Here is a 14,016-nt window from a genome sequence, read left to right as displayed (position 1 = left end):
TCAGTGCTAAAATATTTTCTCATTACAGCCAAGGATTCGCAAAAGATCAGGATTTGCTGGATTATGCAGTAAATGCATTTATTGATAGAAGCAATAGTTATTCAGAGAAACTGCTGTTTGGGAGAACTAGGGCTAAGCTGTGCATGCAAAAGCCAAGATCTTTTTCCTTCATTGCGTATACTGTTAATGCTACTTTCGTGGCTCTGCAGGGAGAATTGGTACCTACCCTCTGAAGTCTGGTTATCTTGGCGCACGTGCAGGACAGTCAGACCCTCTGCAAAAACTTTCAGCTTGGGCAGCTTTGCTGTCATAACACAATTTGATATCCCTACCAGAAACACTGGAAATGAAAAGAAGTTTTAAAATGAGATGTTTGTTTCTATTTAAACTTAAGAACCAAAGGCAGTTGAAGGCGGGTGTTACCTGCATGCTGACACAGTTGGCAAGAAGCATTAATGTAAAGAATTTTACGTACGTATTAGTACTGGCAACTACATTTGCAGAAAACCTCTTGCCCTTCCGAAAGAAGAGAAAGCAGCATGAAATTGTTCCAAAATCTTAAACTTTCAGTAGTGCTAATCACTATTCTGGACCATTACTCTCTCCTAGTTCATCTTTTTTTAATAGAAAGGTACAAATACTTTGTTTTTAATAACTGGTAAGGTATCACCTATATGAAATTGAAGACTGCCCTCCTTTAATCTACATAAACAGGTATTTGCCAGATTTAAATTTTTCTTTTTACCTTTTCCTGTAAGAATAAATTTGGTCTGAATTTTTTTTCTGTTGTCTCTTAGTAAAACACAGCTGTGGCCAGTAGCAGCTCTCCTGTCTGCACTGGTGATGACTTCCAGGCTCTGCAGGGTGCATTTCTCTTCTGCCTGGTCTCTCAAATCTCCATGTTCCTTCTCCAAATACAGATTTACATGTATGGGGCTCTGAAGACTAAAGCATGTCAGAGTGATGAGTTTTTGGTTTCTGCTTAGCTTCCCTTCAGTTGCTGCTGTCCCAGGGGCTGAAAAAGGGTAAGTGAGAAATAAACATCAGAAATGGTTTCTCTTAAATTATTTGCAATTTCTCTTGCGAAAGGTTCAGGCCAGCAGGGGTAGCTGTGAGGGATGTACTGCCATAAAGGAATTTCAGAGACAGCTATGCGTTAATGTTATGATGAGGAAAGTAGCAGGTTTTCTGATTGCTTCTCTATGTGTGATCCCATTGGTTGTTCTTTTTTGTTGGACTAGTTTTATTCTTAATGTACAACCACAATAAATTGTTACACCCTGGAGGACACTGTTCACGCCATCTAACTTTATAGCAACATAACCACCTACAAGCAACTCCCTGAATAGTCGACGAGAGAAGAAAAAGCTCTCCGTTTGGGATTCTTGTTGCCCTCAAGGACTCAGAAGGCTACTTGGAGCTGAGGCTCTTAATCTTGGCCCTCGGATGCTGAAAGCTGGAGGGTGCAAATATCCCCAAGTGACAAGGCAAAGGCAGTTCTATCAAGGTCAGCTTTGTGGTTCTGTGATAATTTTGCTTTCCTTGCTGCAGTAGTTGGTTGAAAAATTCAGATTTTGTGCAAAAGTAATGACTGCAAGTGACACCAACCCATCAGAGAATACTGTAAAGATCTCTTTGTTTTTTAGCAAAATGGAGCTAAAATATTGCATGACCAAATTTGTCGCTTTTGCATCCTTTTTAATCGGGTGCCTGAGGACTAACTGAGACAACTGAAAACATTGACCTTACCATTAACAGGCCCAACGGTTTTCCTCTTCCTTGGCCTCCTTACCTTGCAGTAAGATGCCCAGGCTTCTCATGCTGCCAGATATTTCTGAGGCATTTTCCACACGACATTCATAATCTCTGAGGTCTGAGGGGAATGGAGTGAAGGAGGAATAACTTTTAAGTACAGTGTGCAGTTAGTACTGTCCTCTTTTGGTAACTAATTTTAAATGTCAATGCTATGTTGACAGCAAACAAAGGTAGAATTTGGGATGATGGCGTATGGATTTAAGACTTAGTTCACCTTATGGTAGAGAAGAGACAGTTAACATACATAAAGATGTATTTATTACTAATACTACATAAATTAGTCTACAAAATCCTTAGTTTTATGCAGTTAGAACTTGCAGCTATGTGCACAACCCGCTTACCTTTTCTGCTGAGATTGTGGTGTGCAAACAATAAGGTAAATATTAATATGGTGGTCATGATTACATCTGATATTGATAATCACAAAGCTCTTCTTATCTTTACTGCCTCCATTAAACAATGTTGTACAGGTGTTTAAGCACGTATCGAGCTGATTAGTAGAGCTCCCAAAATAGTTTTGTAATCATATATTCTTGTTCAAAACGCCTCCGTCTTTAATATTATGGGCTTAAGGAGAGTTTGAAGTTAGGTCCTTAATTCACTGTAGATTGTAGTAATTTCTAGTTTCCATCCAGTCAGGGGAAGTGCCAGCTTTGGTAAATAACGGACCTGAAAAAAAAATCTTATCTATCAGTCGGAAAACACGGCTGTCACGTTTGGAAAGGCAAAACCGGTAAACGGGGCGTCTTCTGCCACCGCGAGGTGCGCTGGGTGCCGCGCTGGGCGCTGCGCTCATCCCCTTGGCGTTGCCGGGTGCCGCGCGGCCGAGCCCCTTCTAGAACAGGGCTCGCCCCGGATAATCCCTCGCCCGCCGGCATTTCCCTCCCTCGGAGGCCTGTGGGCAGGCTCGGCCCTTCCTCTTCCTCTGGCCCGGCGAGGCGAGCGGGCTGCTCCCGGGCCATGTGGGGCTTCTTAGACTAGTGCAAAAACTGTCTGGAAAACGGAGGAGGCCGGTGTGGGTCACTAGTGGTGACGGGGTCGCACGCTCCCCGGGGAAACGGCGCCGGCACGAGGGAGCTGGGAAAGGGGGTCGGGGTGTCGCGGCGAGCGCGGGAACCGGCCCTCTGCCCCCGTGCTCAGCGGCTCCGCTCGGGCACCGCGGCCAGAAATAAGGGGGGAATTTGCACGCTGCTGGTTGCAGCTTTAGTCCAAAAGCCCCGGGGAGGTTTCTTAGGCTGCGCGGTGGGTATTTTTGGAGAATCGGTGTTTTCTCTTAGTAGCCACAAGGTGGCGATGGATATCACTTTTTCCTCCAAAGACTCTCGCTTTTACAAGTGGAATAACCCCAGGCTTATGTGGCGGATCACGAAGGAAGGAGAGAGTATTTTTGTTGAATGTAAAATTATCCCTGACATTTCAAATGACTGATATTCTAGAGACTCAGGAAAACTTTTCTATAAGCATTGATAACGCCAGAAGATGTGTAAGTTTGAAAATGGAGAGCAAAAGCAGGGGCAAGGTCTTGTGTGTCAGAGGGTCAGTATTTATTGTACATGCCTATTTCATCCAGGTGTTTGCAGTGGAAAAGGATGGATTTTAATATAAATATTTCATATTTACAGCCTATCGGGTAATACAAAAAACAGATTCTCATTGCACTTGTCTCTTCCACAGCTGTGGAGGCAGTGTTTGCTTGCTTTTAGTGTATTCAGCTGCTTTAGTTCAATGGCTTTTTCACTGAAAATGGAAAAGCCAATACTAGAAGTGGAAAAAAAAAACCCACTATGGAAAAGGTGTGAAAAGATAAAATAGTTCAAAAATCTTGAATAGCATGGTAAGAGGTACGTTTGATTTGCTCCCTGCTCAGGAGGGCCTCCTGATAAATTGGCCCTCACATTTAGGATTATCTTAAGTATTTTTTTGAAATTCTGTGCTTGTTCATAATTGACTTCCAATTACCATAAACTGCAACTTGACACAAATCATAAAGAATGAACGCAGTAAATGAGCATGCTATTCAGCTTTTTCTACTGTAAAAAATAAGAATGTGAATCTTCTTGAGAAATGTAAAAATCCAAACACCCCCCCCACATTACACATACCAAATGCAGTTTAAAGAGAATATGTAGCTGCCAATCAATATATTTTAATGATTATCTAGTTGAATCAGTCTTTTCTTTGAAAATAATATGGAAATGGAAAATAAAATAAAAATATGGTCTCAACTCACATTTCTCTGCTTGCGAAATGCAGTGTGTAGATCTCCATGGGAGATCTATTAGGATCCTCTGTAGAGGAGGATTTCATCATCTTGCCGATAAGTGTGTTCCCAGCTCATCGGGAAAGCATGGGTGTAATATCTGTGACATGCATTAGGAAGGAAGAATTTGAAAGGTTTGGATAAGACTCTTCTGTGTTTTTTTTTTTTTTAAGCTGTGTTTCCGTACTTGCTGATTTTTAATGCAACTTTCTCAGGGCAGAAACCATTAGGAATCCAAAATTTCTCAGTCTTGTAAATAAAAACTCTAAAATACTGAAAAAAAGAATTAGATTTTAAAGAATTTGAAATGATTAAATATGTATTTTTAATGTGGTCTCTAATACCATTACTAGATGTTCACCATCCCAGCCGCAGCGCTGAGTTTCACTTGTTGGTTTGTTCTGCTGCTTCTCTTCCTGGGCTGCGAATGCCGAGATAAGCCTAACTTGGTAGTTTTGCAAGATGATTTAGAGCGGTTGAGCTGTTAGAAAACTTAGGACCAGTAACAGCACATCCTGTGGACTGAGTTAATGATGGCAGCTTATGTGCTAAGCGGAGAGACTAAATTACTTGGTTTGTTTCTTGTCCTCATAAACACGTGTGTACTGTCAGTGTTGCAAGGATTAACATTTTATTTCTGATGTTTAAAATCTTTTGTAACTTCTCCTAAATAGCTATAACATGATTTTGCTTTAAAAAGTGATATGACCTTTCTTTCTTTTACTTGCCTGCCAGGACGTGAGTCATGCCAGGCTAGATGGCGTCACTAACCCCCCTAACCTGGGATGATCTTTCCGGTGTTTGCACTGGTGATGTTATCAGAGCCAAGGGAAGAGATGTGGAACCCTGAATTTGGGATCATAAAAGGTAATAACATTTTCCTTGTTTTGTTGAAAGTTATTTACTTGCACTATTGAGGCTACACTTGCTTTTTTGAGAAAGTGTGTGGGGGGGAGGGGTTGCACGTGTAAACAGCCTATACACTTACAAGTCATGTAAAAGCACATAATGTACTGTGTCCAATTTCTGAACATAACAAAAAAAGGACATGCATTTCACTGTGCTCTAACCCCCCATTAGGCAGAAATATGGTCACAGTTCAAAATCCTTTACTGGCGAAACTATTGGAAAGTATGTCTGAGCTTTGTGCCTCATAATACCCAACCAGTATGATACAGTTTGTATGAAAGCATGTGTTATTGCTGTCCACATTTTGAAGCTTGAACACCCTTGTAACCAGTCCTTTTTAACTACTTCAGTATAGAATAGAGGGAAATTTGGAATCTGTATCTGCTCCTATGTAAGTCATGGCAATATTTATCCACTCTCCTAAATGCATGATTTAAATCAGTGTGGCTAATAATAATTGGTGGGTGCTTCTTATCTTGCAGTATATTCCATCTAAATCAACTATAATAATTCCCCCCCAAATTGTATTCCCTTGTAAAAAGTCTTCCACCAGCACTTGTTCCTGCTCACAATGAAGAGAGATTTTGTTGTTGACTTCAGTGGTTCAGAGCAGGTGTGAAAGATAGTAAGGCCAAGGGTTTTTTTGCTTGTGTACAACTCACATAAATAAATATTTTGGCATCTTTTCTGTGCTGTATGTAAATAGGCTGTTAACAATTATCCTTCTGTGTGACATGCACTGGGATCCATCTGTGAAAAAGCCTAAGTGTTAATGTTATAATGATAAATAAAGTGCTGCTGTGACGCCATCAAAGCTGAGGGTGGCCCAAGGCTTTTATTACTACTTATTTTCAAAGGCACCTTCCAAATGCACACTTTAAGGCTGATTTACTTTATTTGCTGTTTCATGTGTTCTTTTCGCTTTGCCCTTGAACAGAAGAGTTGCTACAGGATTTAATGATATGTAGCAATCCCTCCTCCAGTGGTATTTGAGTAGTATTTATTAGCTGAATGGGTGAAATGGGCAGGGCACGCCAGCAGCATGCAGGTTTTAGCATGACCAGGGTACTCAGAATACTTGCTGGGATGAACTAAGCACCTGTCGTAATCTCCGGTTTTGTAAGTTCTGTTATAATAGTTATTATCAGTGATTTAGGACACAGTCCCTCAGCATGCCAAGTACTCCCACTCGCTTTTGCGTGATTTGGGGCTCAGGACTGTATATGATTAAGCTAACATCAACCAACCTTCTCTTTTAGCGCCTTCATAAAAATCTTTAAGTGAGGAACGATCCTTTATGTAAAAGATGTATCTCCAGAGATATAAATAAAAATGTCCATCCCCTGAACACTTTCCAGACTTAGTCCTGGTGGAGGTGAGAACATGGTCAGTTCTCCCTAATAATATTATTAACGGCAAAGCTGCAGAGCCCAAACCAGGATTTTCTAGCATATATTACACAGTACGCTTTTCCGTTAGAGCACAGTCTCACATCTCCAGTACCCAGTGGCTCAGTCCTAAAATACCTTTTAAAAAGAAACTGCCTGGAGCTTTAAACTGAAGTCTGTGGCTGATAAACTTCAGTGCTGTGTTATTGCTCCCGCTGCTGCAGTGAAGCTTCTGCGAGCCCGAGACCCGGAGCGAGGACACGCTCTCGCCGGTGGATCCTCACACACCTGGTACAGCCCTTTTATTCGAAGGGCAGGAATGAGGAGCCCAGTATATAAATTATACTCCAAAACGCTGTTTTCCCCATGCAGGCAAGGAGGGACGGGTGCAATGACTACCTGTAGGGGTGTTGTGACCCTCGGGCACCATGGGACGGTGCTCACGGAGCTGGGCACAGCGGCAACAGCTTGAACAGGTCCCAGGCCCTCTGTGCGGGCGCTTAGCTTTCGCAGCCCCTGGCTCCACTGCGGTGCTCTGCGGGAAGGCGTCTGCCCACACAGATGACCAGATCCAGTAGCTCTAGCGCTCGGGTTTGCAACGCTGGTCAGGTTTGAATTGCAGCAACTCTGCGATGCAACAATCTTTAAGCAAACTTAGAAAGTAAAAAAGGGGAAAGAGTAATTCTTTAAACGATTGTGCACCTGCAGAACGCGTCGGTAGGGCTCGGGGAAGAGGCGGGCAGCGCTCTGGCAGCGCCTAGCCTGCTTTGCCTGCTTTGCCTGGCCCTCACCAGCCTTTGGCCTTTGCCTGATCTGCTTTGTCCCCCCCGGACAGCGCAGGGGGCACCTCAGCCCGCCGGCTCCCGCAGGGCGAGCTCGTGCGCGGGGCGCATCCTGCACGTGCTTCCCGTCTCGGCGGTTTCGCTGGGATACAGCGGCTTCGGGAGCGCAGGGAGGGCTGCGGCGCCCCCCCCCCCGTGGCTCCCCGCGGCGCGGCGCGGGTTAACGGGCCGGAGCGCGCCGGCCGCGGCCCCGCCCCCCGCCGCCGCCGCCAGCCAGTGGGCGCGTCGGCGCGGCCGCTCAGGCCATAGGCGTCTGTTCCTCGGCCACGCCCCGCGGGCGCTGCCTGATTGGTCACGCCCCCCGCTGTGTGAGCGGCCGGAGCCAATGGGAGAGGCGCTGAGCCGGGCTCGGGGAGGGGAGGGGTTAGAGGTGTTTGACCTGAGGTAACCTCCCGCATCACACCACCACCGCGGCGGCGGCGGCGGCGCGGGGGGCGTGGCGCGGGCGGGCGGGCGTGGCCGGGCGGAGGGGGCGGGGCCCGCGCGGGCGGGGCCGCGCGCGCCGTGGACGGTTTGTGTGTGGGGGGCGGGGGGGGGGAGCGCCGCGCCACGCCGCGCCGCGCCCCCGCGAGCATCGCTGCCCTGCGCCAGGCCGGGGGCCCGCGGCGCCTCCGCAGCTCCCGGCACCCTGAGGTGAGCGTCCCGCCTGGGCCGCCGCCGCCTGGGCCGCACCGCACCGCGTGGGCAGCCAGGCCGCGGCGCGGAGGGGCCGTGGGGTGGGGGCGGCCCGGAGCGAGGGCGCCGGGGGGCGGTGGGGCCCGGCGCTGAGGGGCCGCGGGCGGGGTGGGGCCCGCGGCGGCGGCGCTTTGTTAGCGGGCGCGGGGCCGCCGCTGCCGGCGGGGGGCGGCGCGGGCTGGGCGGGCTGGGCTGGGCCGGGCCGGGCCGGGCCGGCTGCGGCGGGGCGGCGCGGGGGCCCGCGGTCTCCTCGTGCTTCGCGTGGCCGCTCCTGCCGCCTCGCAGCCCCTCGGCGCCTGCCGCCCGCCCGCCCCGCGGGCCCCTCGGCTCTGACGCCTTGCTGCGCCCGGCGCTGTTCCAGCGCGGGCGGAGAGTTGCTCCGTTACTTTGCCCGCCGCCACCGGGTCGGCTCGCTGAAATAAAACCGAGCGCGGTGGAGCCGCCGAGGTGAGCAGGTGGCGAGAGCACGAGGCGTTTGTTTTGCCGGCTTTACGCCTCGCTCCCCGCCGTCGCCCTCCTTCCTCCGCTGCTGGGAGCTCGGGCTCTGCGGGGACGGGGTGCGGGTCTGATTTTTCAGGGGGTTTGGAAGGAGCCTTGGGCCTGTCTCCTGGGAAAGGGCCGTTGAACTTTGGGTACTTAAAAAAATAATAAGGCTGTAAAAGCGGATTTCCAGAACAGATCAGATTATTCTCTCCCATCCTTTTCTGGCTTCTTTTAAATCTGCTTGTGAAGTTTTCAAAATGAACTATATTAAATTTAGAAGAAGCCCAAAGTAAAATTGTAGCCTATATCAGTTTAGCAGGCTGTAAAAATTCAGCAAAACGTTTAAGTGATGTCCAGTCCCATCAAAGACAATGGGATTTAGGCCTGGTTTTGAGTGTTTTACCAAACTAGATTTGAGGTAAACGTAGGCTGTGATTTTTGCTTCTATGTTCTTTTTGAAAGCGACAGTTAATTATTTCCCCCCAGGCAGCTAGGAAGCATGTATTCAAGGTGTACACTTAGCTTTATGGGTGCTTAACATTGATATGGTAAATCTTAAAATTAGCTAACTAAAACTACTAACCTGTGGACATGTGCGGTAGTGCGTACTTTGTAAAGTACCTTTCAGTGCAGATGAAGCAAGAGAACTTCCCAGCACTTTGCTTCACTTCCTGTCCTAAATTATTCTTCTCAGCCACTGTCACCATCCAGTTATTAACTGGACTGTTCATGGGCAGAGGGCTGGAAGAAGCTAATGTGCAGATGTGAGTTTAATTCTGTGAAATTTGACTTTTTGGCTCAGGCGCAGAAGAGCTGGAACAGCAGCCCGTTAATTGTGTAAGAGCCACAGGAGGCTGGTGAAGTTTGCGGAGTAGGTTTGAAGACAGAAGAGCACAGGCGGGGTAGTTCTGGAGGTAAATGGTTGGATGCTTAGTGGCCTGTCTTGGTACAAAAATCCTCTCTGTCCTCTGCTGATCTGAAAATTCACTTCCAGTCCTGCTACAGGTGGGAATGTTGCTGATTTGTTGTTGAGTAAAAGGAAACAAATAGTGGAAGTAAGTGGTGAAAGTAGACATGTCCGTTTCATTGTTTTAAAATAATTTGTGTTAACGGTATCACAGATTCCTGGGTTTTAAATGGGAGGCCTTTAAATAAGGATAGTTTTGTTAGGATTTATTGTGTTTTATGACTTGCTGATGTGGAAGAGGCATTATACTGTGTTTTTGAAGGAACCTACAGCTAACTTTCACTGAAGTAATACTATTTTTTTCAGTAATATAACGCTTTTCTGAATGGGGTGATTTGAAAAAGAATTGAAACTTAATTTCAGACTGACATTACATAAGTTTTATGCTTAGGTGTAGTTTACAGTAAGAAAAATGACCTTTAAATGAAACAGTCATGTAAAAATATTAGACCTTAGAAGTTTTTATATGCATTTCATTGGTAAGCCAAAGCTTTACTAATGATACGATAGCTGTGAAAAAGTGAATTGGGTTTTGTTCCACCTCAGGCCAAAACTCGATATGTTACCTTTTAAATCTGGTTTGCAGAGTTTACATTGCTTGTAGCATGAGGCATGCAAAGAACACAATTTGGGTTTTAAATTCCTTCATGTCTGCAAAGCTGGGGAGTTACAAAAATGTTATGTATCTTCTGACTTTTAATATGAGCTGCTTTCTTCAGGAGAAAGGAGGACAGTGTGGCTCAGGTTCTGTAAAGTTTTAACTGTGATTTAGCATCCGTTTATGTAACCGAGCAAGCTCAGAGTGCATGATGTTACATGTTTGTACACCTTTGCAGGACCACATTCTGAATCTGGATCCTTCTGTAATTTATAGTCTTTTCAGTCTCTGCAAAAGTTGCCCTGTTAGATGGGCAGCTGACACCTGCAAAAATAAGCGTGGGGAGTGTATATAGTAGAGGAGCCAGGCAACTTTGTCTTTTAGGGTCTAGTTCAGTGTTATTAAAACAAATGGCACCTACGCTAAGGTTAGTGCTGTGAGAATATTATGTCAGTGGTTAGCTGAAGTTAAGTGAGGAAGCTGTGTTTCAAACTATGGCAGTTATGTTTCAGAAGAATACAGTGTGCCATGGTTTGCTGAGACTTTCATATTCTGTCTGCAGTATGGAAAGCAAAGACTTCTGTGAGGAGACAGCTGAGGAATTATACATTTTAATTAGCCCCAAAACAATGTTGAAATTCAATTAGGTATGAATAATGAGTTTCAGCATACTGAGAACCGGCTGCGTGTATGTCTAATTTGATGCAAGATTGAGTTACCACTGATCACAAAACTTTAAAAGAACTCTTATGACTTTGGGACTGAAGAGCAAGGGCTGCGGAAGGGGACTGAGCTGCACGGGTAATTGTGCTGGAATGGGGCTTTGTGGATAACTAACTGCTTTATAACTGAGTTGCACAAACAAGGCATTTGAGTCAAGTTGTTTGAGCATGGGGTTGGGAATCGGCAGCCTTGGCATTGGTTTGATGTTTTCCCATGGGATAGTAGCGTGAAGCACTTCTCCTCCTCTGCCTCTATTTCCTTCTCTGCTTAAAAAAAAAACAAGGGGCCTTGAAACTTAGTTATTAATGTGTATGTTCTTGAAATTAGAAGAAGTCTGTCTTCATTAAGCAGGGTTGAAGTTAGTTTGGCTGTATCCTGGATTCTTCAGCACCAATAAATGTGTAAATCCATCTGGATGACATTCTCAAGGAGTGTCTGATGCCAGAATAAATATACACATAAATATTGTCTTCATGTTTGCGTGTGTGTAAAGGAAAATTTGAAAAAAACACAAGCCTACTGTTGGAGAGACTTGAGAACTGAAAAAATGTAGGTACTTCTTTCGTTGTGGTTTGGTCTATAAATGCAATAATGACTCTGGCTGTTTAGGATAGTTTGGGCTAATAACTGAGGACCAATTTTGCAACTGAGCTTTCTGAGCAGTCTACTTTGTCTACCTGAGTAATGGAAATAAGTCTTGTCCAAGCAGATCAATTAAAGAAATTTTCCTGTATGGTTTAGTTTCTGTACTTGACCGATAAGCATGCAGCCTTCGCAGTCATGCTTCCCCTTCTCTGCTCTCAAAAAAGACAGGCAGAATCACCCTTTAATGCCTATATTGGGCAGATACTTGTGACTTTTCAGTCATAAAATTTTTAAGTACATCTCTCTATAAAATGAACTGCCCATGGCCCCAGTGAAACTGGAGTGTTTGAGAGTAGTGATATCAACACAGTTTGATCTAAATAATTCAGTCAAGTACATTCATGGTATAAGTGCATAAGCCAGTTGGATCTGTTTTTAATTTTCAGTTACTGATGAAAGAAAGAGCACGGTGTTTGAAGCACCGTGTCTATAAATTCCTTGTCTGTGCTCTGACAAAAGTATAATCATGTCCTGTTTGTGTTATAGCATGGTCCAGTTTTGCTTGCGTAAACCGGATGAAAGCTGTCATGTTCATACCAAACCAATGAAGCTGCATCCCTGCACTTGGCATAATGCGGCTGGAGTTAGCAGAATTTACAAAGCTTTCTCATTGGTTTAGGAAGTAAGTGTGGAGTGAAAGTTAAGAATTGAAACTGTCTTTTCTGCATGGTGAAGTAGCTATGGGGAGAATGGGGCCTGGAGATAAGTGTCCCCTTGTCTTGCCCTCATCTGTATTGCTGTATCACAGCATCACTGTTTCTTTTATAGATAAGCTACTGTTTTTTTTTGTGTGAAAATACAGTGTGTTGACTGTGTCTTCTACCCACCAATTGTCCATAAAGTTTCTAGGAACGTAATTAGGATTGAGATTTACTCCTGAGCATCAAATCCTGTTGAAATTGGCCAGCAGATTCAGAAGTTCAGAGGTGACTGAGAGAAGAGTTTGACATAGGTAGATAGCCCTGGCACAAAGCCTCATTTCTTTTAGAAACCAGACTGACATACATGTGGGATGATCAGGTCTTTGTATCTTGTATGTGCTAACACATGGCTCAAAAGTTGCCAGAATGATGGAGTAGCAGGAGGTGGTGCTGCTTGAATTGAGCATCTTAGATTCAGTTTCTGGTTTGCTCTGTGACTTTACTCTACACAAGCTGTGTAACCTGTTCTTTGCTGTTTTTTGTGCTTACTGATTGATATAGCCAGGAATACACATCCAGAGTATTCTTCATAATAATAATGTTACTTTCTTGATAATTCTCTTATTTTCCAGTTCGTTTTGGAAGTGGATATCTGCTCAGATTGCAAGACTAACAAGAGGTTAGTGCATAAACATTCCTAATTTTTTAATGATTTGTTTTTCAGCTCTGTGTAGGTGTCCTGTAAGCACATAGCAATCAGGCAGAGCAGGGTGTATCAAAAGTGTATTCCCCATCCCAGCTATTTTTGACTGTGCTGTGGAGTGCTCCTTTGTTCTCTCCATCTCTCATGCTCTTTCCTTCTCACTTTTATTTTTTTTCATACTTAAAATTGTTACATTCATTCTCTGTTGGAACAACACTAATTTTGATGCTTCAAAGTTCCCTGTGGTAAGACATAATCTTCTGTGTGATGGTTTTTAATGGGAAATGGAGACCTCAGCTTTAGCATTTTCCTCCAATGATTATAAAACATGCCACTAAGTTTCACTATATTACCATGGAGTAGAAACTATCCCCTAATTGACCTGGATGATCTGAAACTGAGAGGTGAAAGTCAAGGTGAAGTTACAGAAGATGGCTGAGCCAGTCTGACAGCTCACTGCTGCCAAAGGGGGAGGTTTTGCTTCTCTCTCCATCTCTTACCAGTATCCTCCTGTCCTCCTCCCTGGAGTCTTTTTAAAAAAATCTAAGAGATAACGTGTCTTACACACTGCAAGGCCTGTGAAAGATGCATTTGGAATCTCAAACTTGATCAATCAAATCCACCATTTGAATAGCACTAAATAATGCTATGTGTAATATCTAGTACAATGAGTCCCAGTATTCAGATGCTATCAAAATATACATTTTTAATAAGAAATTTTGGATTTCTAGTTGTGTGTTTATCTGTGATTTTTTCCTTTAAATGCTTACTGCAGCCTTGTCTAAACTAGCAGATTTTTGCAACAGATGAGAATGACCAGGTGCTTTGATCTCATAGTCTTTGTGCAAACAGTGAAGTCAATGATTGTAGCAGAAGTAGCTATTCTTCATCCTGGACTCCTGTCTGGGTTCAGCTTTAGTATTTTAACATTGCATTTCTCATCAGAAATGAACCTTGCTTTTTCTTGTTCTTTGTTTTGCAATAGCAGATATTAACCTCAGGTTTTGTCTTTTGCTTTCATTTGCCTGTTATAGTGCTAAGAGCCCAATTTGGAGGAACCATGGAAGAATCCACTCCACCCACTAAACCCGGGGAGATGAACCCTCACTCTCGCTTTATCATTGGTTCTGTGTCAGAGGATAACTCAGAAGATGAGACTAGCTCCTTGGTGAAACTTGACCTGCTAGAGGAGAAAGAGAGGTCTTTGTCTCCTGTATCTGTCTGCTCGGATTCCCTTTCAGATCTAGGACTTTCTAATGCTCAAGATAGCCTGGCAAGTCATATGAGGTATGGGTAAAAATAATACTCTGATCCAGTCTTCAGACTTCTTACCCCATCCATTCCAAAGATACTCCTTGCAAGTTGAA

The 14,016-nt window shown here is 44.7% G+C and overlaps 1 protein-coding gene across 2 annotated transcripts in view; it reads left to right on the top strand.

The window, feature by feature from the left end:
* Nucleotides 1-7,770: 7,770 nt before the first annotated feature.
* Nucleotides 7,771-14,016, top strand: part of ACACA (acetyl-CoA carboxylase alpha) — a 149,858-nt gene continuing 143,612 nt past the window's right edge. Inside the window, exons 1-3 of one of the 2 annotated variants that reach the window (XM_067309653.1) lie at nucleotides 7,771-7,847; nucleotides 12,579-12,625; nucleotides 13,684-13,936. In XM_067309653.1, coding sequence (XP_067165754.1) covers nucleotides 13,710-13,936 — 227 coding nt within the window. In that variant the 5' untranslated portion in view covers nucleotides 7,771-7,847; nucleotides 12,579-12,625; nucleotides 13,684-13,709. Of the gene's footprint in view, nucleotides 7,848-11,905; nucleotides 11,928-12,578; nucleotides 12,626-13,683; nucleotides 13,937-14,016 lie in introns of those variants that run through there. The other variant, XM_067309654.1, reaches the window with a different exon arrangement.

Source organism: Apteryx mantelli, chromosome 22 (assembly GCF_036417845.1).
Source record: "Apteryx mantelli isolate bAptMan1 chromosome 22, bAptMan1.hap1, whole genome shotgun sequence".
NCBI lineage: Eukaryota > Metazoa > Chordata > Aves > Apterygiformes > Apterygidae > Apteryx > Apteryx mantelli.
The sequence above is the reverse complement of the archived record's forward strand: the minus strand, read 5'-3'. Positions and strand labels throughout refer to the sequence as shown.